The sequence below is a fragment of the Rousettus aegyptiacus genome, unplaced genomic scaffold, assembly GCF_014176215.1.
Source record: "Rousettus aegyptiacus isolate mRouAeg1 unplaced genomic scaffold, mRouAeg1.p scaffold_m13_p_16, whole genome shotgun sequence".
Lineage (NCBI taxonomy): Eukaryota > Metazoa > Chordata > Mammalia > Chiroptera > Pteropodidae > Rousettus > Rousettus aegyptiacus.
The window spans coordinates 49525288-49537563 of NW_023416291.1; the positions used below are offsets into that span (position 1 = coordinate 49525288).

The window sequence follows — 12276 nt, forward strand, 5'->3', positions numbered from 1 at the left end:
ACGTAAACAGTGCCTTTCTCAAAGTGTTCATAATGTTACATTCCTAACTACGGGAAATGGTATCTCTCTTAACCCACAAATACTTCAGTAGCTCAGCACTATTAATAAAAACTACAGAATAATCAAAATTTACTAAAGGCTAGCACAGTAATAAATATTTCAAAGCATCATATCTTATCTTCCCAATAGTGTTTAAAGTTAGGCACCAATTTTATTTTAAAAATGAAAAAATTAAGAATCATAAAGTATAAATAACTTGTCAAAAGTTTTCCAAATAGCGTGCACTAGTCATCCAGTTATTAAACTATCAGATGAAGGAGGCATCAAAGTCATATCTCAGATCTGGGTTTTGTTGATAATATACTTCGTGCTTTTCATCTTTTATGCTATTCAGACTTCATCGTCAGTAGCACATGTCTTTATTTTTTTAGGTGATCGCTTTATAAGATTTTCAAAAATAAGATGACTTTTCTCCTCTGAGCAATTGTGGTCAAGGACCTGAACTGCCTTTGCATTAGCCATCCTCAGTATGTTGTTGAAGGTTCCTGTCCGATGACAAGATAGATGGCTGATGATGCTCCAGTTAATCTCCTTCCCGGAACGGCATCGGAAATAGAAAAAAAAAAATTCCGAATCTTAGGGTAGTTCTTAAGATTAAATGAATTAAATACTTAGAACAATGCCTAAAAATCAGTAAGTGCTGAGAAATTCTGACAACTATTCTCTTTTACTCTAGTCTTACAAGGAACAACTCATTTGAAAAGAGATTTTAAGCTTGGTATAATATACTTTGAAATATCAATGCCTTATTATTCCAACCTGTACACCCAGAATGTTAAAATTACCCAGTTGTAAGCATCTTTGAAATTTTCTAAATCACAAAGTTAAAATTAACTTGACAACCTAGAGTGGCCACTCAATTCTCTCTGTTGGATGCAATTTTCACAAGGTCTGATGTCAAATGGAAACTATTCTTTATAATAATTCTTTATAAAAAAGAATTATTTTTCAGTTAATAGTGTCATACATATCACTGAGTGAATAGGCTCATTCTTCACATATTTCAGTTTACAATTCAAATGTGTATAAATTATTTGAAAGAAAGAAATTAAATAAAATTGAACAGAAAGGTGAATGTTAATTGTATTAATTTTATAAGACCACAGAAGGAATGTCAAAGTCATGAAAAGAAAGAAAATGAGACTACTATTGTTAACATATTAAATTACTTGAAGTAGTCTCAAAATATAGCTCTGTCTATAACATTGTATTGTCATTATTACAGTTATAAAGAGAAAAAATGAAACTCTAATTTTTCACAAGAACCTTTGCTTCATTGTTTTACAGAAAATCTTTTATTGAATTTTTTTAGTCTTTTTAAATTAAATTTATTGAGATAACAATGATTAACAAAATTATATGGGTTTTAAGTGTATAATTCTATAATATATCATCCATATATTGCACTGCATGTAAGATGCGGTACATATATAAATGAAAAGATGAAATATTGCTATTTGCAACAGCATAAAGTTTTTAAAAAATATTTTTCCATAACTTTTAAATTTAATCAGTGACATAGGAAAAAAATTAGCTTTTTGTTTTAACTGCTAAATATTTTTATTTATACTTGTATTATAATTTCTTCTCATTTCTTTTAGAACTTGTGACAGAAATAAATCCATTGTCACTTTTATTTTCAGAATTTTCCTTTCTACCAGCTTCTTTCCTTCAGAATAAACTCAGGATTCCTTTATTCTTTATCAGATCTTTCTCTCCTCATTTAGATTTCTCCTTTTTAAAAATTCTCTACCCAATATATTAAATTTATGCTTTGCTACATCACTATTTCTTTATAACACCTAAACACTCTGCTTTCTCTACATCATCTCCTAGACTTCTGCAAAGCATAAGGATAACTTGGTCCTTGGAAACATGAGCTGGCAGGGCATTAGTCTAGAGAAGGCTTAATTTACCAATGAAGAAAAGTTTACACATGAATTTATACTCTTGTTTGAGGTATATGAGGATGTATGTTGCTTCATATTCTTCTGGATACTTGCTATCAACAGATTTGGTACTTTATGCCAGTCTGAAAGATTTGGCTTAAATTTGCATCTTCTTGATGATGCATATGGTTGAGCACTTTTTCTGATTTTTCTTAGCCATATGGATTAACTAATTCATGGGCATTCGTTCAAGTCTTCTGTTGATGGTTCTTTGAAGTTGTTTCTCTTTTCCTTATTGATTTTTAGGAGATCGTCATCAATTCTCCATATGAGGTCTTTGTTAGTTTTGTAAATGGCAAGTATATTTTCCTGCTTGGTGGCTTGCATTTAGGTTTCTTTAATAGTATGTTTTGTAGAGGAGACAATCTATATTATAATGTAATCAAACTTATAAATCATTTCCCTTATGGTGAATTGCTTTGTGCTTTGCTTAAGAAATCTTTCTATACCACAGGATTATAATGATACTCTCTTATCTCATCAGGTGCTTCGGGAGTATCAAAGCTTAATGTTAACCTTTAACATCATATTTCAACAACTTAGCTCATCTTTCTTCCTTCTCGCATCTTTGAACTTTCCTCTAGGATCTGACTGAAGAACATTCTTTATAATTTACCTTAAGACAAGTTTATTACAGGTGAAGTTTCTGTTTCTTTTTAATGTCTTTACTTTAATTTTTATGTATGTATATTAAATTCTAAGATTGATTTATTTTTCCATCACTTCCTCCAGCTTCCTGTTTCTGTTTTTCGCTGATGGTATCAATTACCTGTCTTAGCGTCCCTAATGTGAAGGCTATCTGAATATTTTTATTGACATAGTTTTAAGATTTATCTTTGTCTTTGATTTTTTCAATTTCACTGTTAAGTGTCTAAGCGTGGATTATTCTAGTTCTTCCATTGCTTTGCTTGAAATTTAATGAGCTTCTTCAATCTATTGACTGGTTTCTTTCAACATTTATGGAAAATTCTTAGCTACTGTTTCTGTATGTATAGCCTCTGCCCATTTTCTTTATTCTTAACTTCTGAGATTGCAAATAAACCTATTTTTGTGTTTTCAAAACTTTGCCTTTCTGCTTTTCATTCCGTAAAGTTTCTTTTAATCTCTTTTCCAGTTTTTCTAATCTCCTTTTCTGCTGTTTTATTTGCCCTTAAGTACGTCAATTGAATTCTTATTTTCAGTTATTACATGTTTTACTTGTATAATTTTTACCTAGCTCTTTTATAAACTTTAAGTGTTTATAGATTTAAGTTCTTTATCAAAATTTCTAAACTGGATTTTGTTTTCATAAGCATAATGAATTTTATAATCCTAGTGGGAGCGTTACTGTTACATTTCTGTTTGTTCTCATCATATTGTTTTCTTTCTTAGTGTTCCATGTTATTCTTGATTCTTTGCTTGATATTTTATTTAAAAATTGCTTATAACAATGATCAGATGACTCAAATAAGATGATACTGTCCTGGTATGGAATGGAAAGCTTTATGTTTTATTAGACACCCAGATAAAAGTGTACTGCAGTCCTAGTACAGAGATGGAGGAAGTCTATTATTTTACCTATCCTCTACACCTGGAGGAACACGTAAGGGCACTTAGACCTCTTAGTCATCTTGCCAAAATGGAAATTTGCAAAGCAATGTGTAAGTCCAGGTGCAATCTCATCTCTCTAAGTTACAGCCTTTTTTAGCACATATGCTGAGCAATTCATGCTTTTAAAATACATTATTTGTTCACTCACTTTGGCAACACATATACTAAAATATGTTATTTGTTATATAATCCAGGTTTTTTTGTTTTTTTTTTGATATTGTTTTGTTTCTTCAGTGGAAGAATTAAGCTAAATTATCTATTCCATTACTACCCAAGGAAAGATGCATTCAGATCTTTTACTAAATAACCAAAATTTACTTTTTATTTTTATAATACAAGCATACAATAGTTTACAAATAAGCAATTAGTACCAAACATTCTAGATATTTATCATAATATATTAGTATATATCTTGGTATCTCTAAATTAGGTAAGCATTAATATTTATTTTGAAATCAACTGTTTCTTGATAAAAGATATCGTAGAATATACCAATTAGTTAATGAGCTTGTCACTGAGTAATTGTGGTTTTCTTATTATAAGAATAATTAATTTATTCCATCTAAGATTCCTAAGTGTCTTTTTAATGATGTATTTCTGATTTATTTTATTATTATCTACTTTTAATTTGTAATTTATCTTAGTGATAAAGAAGGAAAAGATAGATGTCATTGGAAAACATTGCTGATAAAATTTCTTCTGGGCATTATTATTATAATAAGAATCATAAATATGATCAGAACAATAAGATTATGAGGCTAGTATTTAAATATATTAAATGAAATATTCAACATAAGTCTTGGCCGAGAGACTTGTAAATAAATAGTTATTTAGAAGAACACAATTCTCTGTCTGATAGATTCTGTTCTTATGATTTTTAAAGAATTGATTTTCAATCAAAATTATTAAAATCATCTTCTTTAAAACTGGTGTTTCATGAGTATCAATAATATTCATTCCCATTCTGTTCTATTTTAAATTTACATATTATTTTCACCCAAGTTTCTATTGCTATATGTATTACTTAGTTGCTTTCAGGGGAAAAAAATGCTTTGTAAATACTTACCTGCCTGTGGTTAAAATTGTTCTAAACTATACTTGTCTCTTTGGCTTCAGATTTTGCTAGAGGAGACTTACAATTTTTATTCCTTTTAAAATTAAGCTCTTAATATTCCTCTAAGCCAAGTTGTGAAAATGAGAAAGTGCAGAAAGAGATCCACAGGGAGAAACTATTTTACTTGCCTCTTAGCTTTTCTAAGTAATCAAAAGAAAAAAGCTGGTCTGGAAACGCCATTAATAGTCTTCATTTATAACATGAGATCAGAGGAAACACCAGGGCTTGAGTTATTTCCTTGAATACTTGAGAGGGCTTCCAATAGGAGGTGAAGTTTACATATAAAAAGAAAAACTTAAGTATTTAAAGGAAAACTCAGGACCAAGTATTCCTAGCTATACGTTTTTACCTTTAGTCAAGACATCAGATAACTCACGATATTATGCAATAAAAGATTTTAATTAAAGACCTATCTTCAGAGCCGAAGGGGTGGGGAGGGGTACTAAAATGATTGAGATTATTTGCTGCAAAGTAGTTGTCTATACATAACCAGTGTAAGATGTTTGTGGGTAGAATATGATAGAATGAAATATGACATAATTAATATATGTCTTTAAAAATGTAAATTAACTGTAATTGATAAAAAATTGTTTTCAGTATTTTTCTTTGAAACTCATATTTCTAAACTAACTACTATGATCACCCAAATATACACAAACACTCAGAAACAACCAGTAGCTCTTAAAATCAGTTTTAAATTCATTTATACATTGATTCATAGTTATGTTTCAGGTTGTAATGTATTTCTAGGTGTAATCACCATTTAGCTATAAAACTCATAAGTTTTATGTGCTTTATAAGGTTGTTATTCATCATTAAAGTATTCTCGATAAAATTTTAAATAAAAATGTTTAACATTTGTGATTTTGTGAGATGCGATCTTTGCTTGTTAACAACTATCAGAAAAACTAGTAAAGGTGAACACAACAGTTTTGTAAGTAAAATAAATCTTAGCACTACATTATTTAAAGACAGGACCACTTGATTTTGAGAAGTAACAAGTGAACATAATTGAATTGTATATGTAGTTCTACATAATATATTGGGGAAGAGATTTAATGTGTAGCATGAAATATGCAGGAAAGAAATTCTAAAGAGTTTTCAAAATTCATATCATTATTTAATAATACATATTACTGAGATAGTCTTAAAAATCATTTTAAAATGTAATCTCCAAATTAAAGAAAAAGCTTTTCTGTGCGTGTTAATATTCCCTGGGTGGATAGTAATGCTCATTTTTAATTATGCATCCTCTCAAAAAAAAATTACATTTTAGATGTCCCACATAACATTATGCCAAATCTCAGCATTTATTCTAAGATGTTCACATTATCTAATTAACATTGCAATGTGTAACTACCAAAAGCACAACTAATTCGAATGGCTTGGGACCTCATACCAGATGCGGGAAGTTAGTGAAGAGATTCCAAGGTGACTTAGTAACAATTGTATTTCTAAATGTCAGAACAGCCAATGCTAACCCACTGTTTTTGGAACCAGATGTCCCATTATCTCTTACATGATTTTATGAGAAACCAGAAGCTGGAATTTAGAAATGTTAATGAAAAATTATTAATAATTCTTATTTGATACTCTACATGATGTTATTACTTTTATAATGCCCCCTCTTCTTGTAAGTTTGTATATTAAAATTAAAAAAAAATGTAAAGAAACACTGTTTCTTTTCAAACTTTTTCTATGCCTAATTGGTCAAATTTTTTAAGTGATTTTATATAACTATAAATAGATATAGCAGAATGACTATTCAAGGTAAGCAGATTGAAAATATTCCTTATGTTGTTATTACTCGGAAGAGATTGAAATAAACTGTGCATATAGATAAATGTAAGTAGGGAACATTAAACTATCAATACAAATGACTGAGCAAGATGTTCATTATCTACTTCTATCATTTCTTTTTAGTGATGTAATGACCAAAATCATAAACTTGGGCTGAGTCGCTCTTATAAGATTTTCAGTTTCAAAAGCACATCTACCTCCTTCTTGACGACACAAAACGATGATGACCTTAAATAACCTCAGTTTTTAGATTTGAAAACTAGATTTTACATAACATATATAAGGATCAGTCTATTTCTGTTTATTTTCATCAGATAATGATGTGACGGCCACTGATCCATGACAACGGAGATCACTTAATATTAATGTAACATGTGTATGTAGGAGATTATATGGTCAATGCTGGCCTTCTGATACAAACGTGCGCCATTTTTAACATTACGATTTGTGATAGTACCAAAAACTTAGAGAACTGTTTATTAAATATTTTATAAAATTTATTTCATTAGTGTTTCTCATCCTTCTTAAGAGGAAGACAGAAATCAGAAACAGAGAAGAAGAAGGTAGAATGGTGAAAAAGAACGGGAGGATGGTTTATGGAGGAGACAACAATGATTGCACCTGACCATATTTATGACAAATCATAAACCACCACTTTCTCCACTCAACCCCACGTAAAAAATGTTATCAAACATAACAAAGAAACAGGGATAACTATTGTTAGCCCGACCATCATGGAAATTTCAATTAGAATAGTGATTTGTGATATTTCTAACCTGGCTAAGATTGAGCGAATGGAAAATATGAGACCCAATCATAGTGCTGAAAAGTTAGAGTGTCTGTGAATGTCAGCTGAAAACTAAAAGTCACTTTTCACCTGGATGAAGACTGGTAAGATTATCAGTGTCATCTCCCACGATAGAGAGCAATGACAGTTGTTAACTCTTGCGGTTGGTACAGAGCGTCTGAAAACATAAAAGAAAAGCCATATCCAGATTACAAGCAATATTTTCTGGTTTGGCACATGTCTTCCGTGGTTAGTTAAAAATATGATAAATAACTTTAAAGTTTAAGGGTCAGGAAGTGACTATATGTACCAATACAGTATGATAAAGGCAGCTGATAGAATTTTCCTTAATCACCGTTTAGTAAGTGAACTTTAGTTTGTTCGTTTTCAACTTCACAAATGAATCATAATCCTTTAGAATCAATTTACATTTCCCGGCATAATGATGCATTTTATCTGTTCGGCTGTGCTAGTATTCTCTCAAGCTAGCCAGCAATGAGCTCACCTCACCTACGGTATAAATCTACCGGTGCATAAGCATCATTTTTATTTCAATGCCGATGATGACATGTCGATTTGGCAATTAAATAATTTCTCTCTCTTTTGGGTGCAATCTGCCAGACTTATTATAACTAGACTTCTAATATTCATTTCATGTTTAATAGTTCTTTGCTCATGAGGCAAAGAACTATTGTCAATTAATTAAATTGAAATGTCATTCTGACCTCTTATTGGAAATCATTTACTCTTTTTTTCATTTCATCGCGTTTTTGCCTTTATATTTAAATTAAGAGCCATAATTATTAGTATTTAAAAACTTTATACTAATTAATCTTACAAAACTATGTGCTCATCAACATTACTGACATTTTATCTTTACAGAGGTTATCCAGTTGAGTCTACCTGAAGATCAGAAACTAAGCATTACAACGGCAACTGTGGGACAAAGTGCTGTTTTGAGCTGTGCTATTCAAGGAGCGCTGAGACCCCCCATCATCTGGAAAAGGAACAATATTATTCTAAATAATTTAGATTTGGAAGACATCAATGTGAGTACATAAACAGACATTGTTTTATAATTTGTGTATTTCATGTGACATACTTAGCCTTTGTGAAGTCTGAGGAATTTAATGAATATTGGATATAGAGTAGAAGATAATTATTTGAACATTGCCATATCCATTTAACTGCCTGGGAGGTGAACTATAGATCATTTGATATTGTCTAAATTATGCAAATCAGTTGTATAGATGTGGTAAGCATGTTATGTAGCACTGCAATGAGTATGAATCACACCAACTTAAACCACAAGGGTCTATCAGCATTTCTCTAATTACCAATAATTAACCTAGTATTTGCTATTATAGTTGAGCAACACCCTATAACTGGTGAAATATTAAAGTAAGTAAAGCCAGTTTTTGCTTCAAATATTTCATATTGTGTCAGAAACAATAAATATTAATCAAACAAAAGGGTTATTTTTCTAGAATGAAGAAACATGCGTCTCCAACCCCATTGAATCCTAGAAATTTAGACTCTCAACTCAATTAAATAGGGTACAGCTCCAAAGATGAGACAAAAACAGAACAAATTTCAGGGTATTTTTCTGTTTCTGTTGTGCTCTGTGCTGAAAATGAGCATCCAAAAGTGAACATCATCCTAGATTTTGATAAGTAAAATTTTTATGTTAGTTATGCAATGTCTATGGAGATGAGATGGTACAATCCCTTTGCCTTAGTGATTTTGGGTTTTTTTGATGTTTTACATATACATTTTAGTTATTTTTTTTCTTACTACTCAAGAAAGCCATCGCTTATCCACTTATTCTTTGCTGCTTTATAAAGAACTGCTAAATTGTGTGTATCTTATTTATAATACTTGTAGTCTTTTGTCATGCATTAAGTTATATCGCAATTTGGTCTTTATTCAACATTGAAATCAAATGATGTCATACAATTTTATTCTAGTGTTACCGCTTATTAGCTTTAAAATCACAATAAATTGATCGAAGGAATTTAGGTTTCAGTCTCTTCATCTATAAAGAATTGATTATTATAAAATTCAATGACACATACCAAGTGCTCAATAAATATATTATTTCTTTTGTCACAATAAGTAACAATTCAATATGGTATTGTTGATCATGTTTAATAACAATTTAAAACCCCATGAAAATATTATTTATTTGAAAATAACCTGATGTAATACGTATTATCATGACTTTCAACAACTTGCCAGATGGAATATAGAACTCTCAGTTAATTTTGAATTCAGATACAGAATAAATAATTTTTTACTCTAAGTGTGTACCAAATGTTGTATGGGATGTACTTATACAAAAATTATTTTTGTCTATCTGATATTCAACTTTAATTAGGTCTCTTATTTTTTTCCCTGGCACTTAATTTATATGAAGCTCAAACTGGTTTGAGTACTGCATTAAGCAAGCCACTTTCCTACAAATGATACTATGGCTTGTATCACTGAAATGAAAAGTTTGATCTGTTTATGTGAATTTAATCCATTGGCTTTCTGGATTCCTGTTGTTTTCTCATTCTTAGTATTTGTCCTGTGATTTTTGTTTTCTGCATCTCTAACTTGTGTGAGTCATTGTGTCCAGCACTGAATAGAAGAGACAGGGGGAAAAAAATAGTGAATTAAATGCACAGAAGTTTATTTTTTCATAAAATTCACTATCCATAGCTAATATGATTGCTTCATGAAGCATCTGGAACTCAATCTCTTTTCTTCTTTCTGGCATTCCAAGAGCATAACTTTCATCTTCAAGGTCATCTCAGGGTTCAAAAAAAGATGTTGGAACTCCAGCCACCGATCTATATTCCATCAATCTATAATCCAGGGCCACAGCAGTTCAAAGCAGGTGAAAGATAAATAGCGCTTATTCTTGGAAGTCCTACAACTATTTATGGGTCATTGATGTACAATAACTGCAATAACTATAGTAGGGAAGCTGGTAAATACAATCGTTTAGGTAAGCATACAACTTAGCCTTATTTTACAAAGGAGGAACTAGAGAATAATCTCTACCTCTCTATTCAAGGCCATCCAATAGGATATATAATGTTCTACTCTCTATTTTTTTTTGTTTGTTTTTCTGCATTGATCCAATGTGATTGTTTATCTGAATTCAAATCTAGGCAACTCTGCACACTGTTTTTGTTCCTTTGGTGGTTATATCAGCCTTCAATTTATTTCTTTGTTTTGTTTTGCTTTTATAAGCTTTTTCTTAAATATTCCTTTTTTTTTTCTTTTTGCATTCAGTCTGATGAGTTTTCCTTCTGATCATTCTGAAGCTAGTAACATCCCTGCGATTTTTTAAAATAATTCTCACCATGTACAGTTGAACTCCACTTAAAGCAAAAAGCATTCTGTTGGTTTAAAGAAAATACAGACAATGAAACAATTGAAATGATCATTTTAATTCAAATCAGAATCCTATTACAGGTGTGGCAGCTTAACATATTACTATGTATTTTAAAATGCTGGAGCTTCTGGTATATAGCTGGCAAAACTAGCATTGGGCGATAACATTTAAAGTATAATCAAATTTTCCTTATTTCTAGATTTTTAAAGCCATTAAATGCTTAATAGAAAACATTGTATCTTATTCTGATAAAATTGTTTCAGAATATGGACTGTACTTCAAATTTAGAAGTAAAATCCCCAAGTCATGTTTGTTCCTAGAGACTGAAAGGAGTGACCTCAGGAGTAGAGAATTCTGAGTCTATTACTCAATTTTATCATATGAAGCAATGAGGATGCATAAAATTTTCAGTTAAAAATAGGAACTTTAAAGTTTTAATATATATATATGAAAAGGGCATTTTTACACTTTAAGCTTTCAGTGGTAGCTGAGCCCACGTCATTTGTCACCAATAAAAATAATTTCATTAGCAAAGTTTCATTTTAATTTTCTATAACCTACAGTGTTATCTTTTAATATGAAACATATTAGAGCATACCATGAAAATTCGTTCTTTAAAAAAAAGCTGTTGACTTTGCTTCTCAAGAAAATAAAAAATCCATTTTTCCCCCCGAACTGAAAATGTAGACATTTAATGTTTATAATACAATACATCATTTGCCATGTAACTTTTTCACTAATTCATTTTTAATATAAGCCTGAGGCCATTGTAGCTCTTAAAATCTAAGTAGAATCAGAGAATATTTATGATGCAGATCTTCCAAGCCATATAAATCAGGGAGCATTGTCATGACCGAAGAAGATGAATTTTTTCCACACATTTAAAGCACATGACAAGCATTCATTTTCTACATAAATTTATATTAGACAGTTCTAATGCTAATTATTAAATTGGTGAAATTGCATGTGATCATAAATATTGCCTAAAATTATGCTGTTTTAAAATGAATTATTATTAAATTACTTTTTTCTGATGCTATAATAGAGCATTGAATTTTATAATTTACTTCTCAAAAAAGTCTTAAAATCGGTAATTTAAAAATATTTTTTAAATGTCTTTGACCATATTCTTTTGGAACTTATTTTTATAAATAACAATACATAAAAATAAAATGTTCATATGTGAATGAATGGAAGAAATATTCATGTATCAGTTTGTTGTGTGCCTATTTATTTTTTATTTTTTAAAATTAGGTTTAGTTTTCAAAACTATGAAAGATCATGTCATTTAAATAAGCTAATGAAGAAAATTAATATAGAAACATGACTTCACTATGATATTCTTTTTTTTTTCTTTTAGTAAGAACCTTGGCTAAATAACTATATATTTTTTTTTAATTTCTAATACATGTCTTTTTTTCCCATTTCTGTCCCCATTATTATGTCTCTGAGCCATTGGCTTCAATTACTGTTTAAACTGGTACATTCCAAGTTATACTTCTTGAAATTTCTCTTCTGAGTACCCTTTGTTTTTCAATTGCATGTGCAAAATTCAAAGCAATATCTATCCCCAAAACCAACATTTGCGATG

The 12276-nt window shown here is 30.2% G+C and overlaps 1 protein-coding gene across 5 annotated transcripts in view; it reads left to right on the top strand.

The window, feature by feature from the left end:
- Nucleotides 1-12276, top strand: part of FSTL5 (follistatin like 5) — a 798802-nt gene that overhangs the window by 636115 nt on the left and 150411 nt on the right. For all 5 annotated transcript variants that reach the window (XM_036233987.1, XM_036233990.1, XM_036233989.1 and 2 more), the window contains one exon: nt 8183-8349. In XM_036233987.1, the coding sequence (XP_036089880.1) occupies nt 8183-8349 (167 nt within the window). The remainder of the gene's footprint in view (nt 1-8182; nt 8350-12276) is intronic.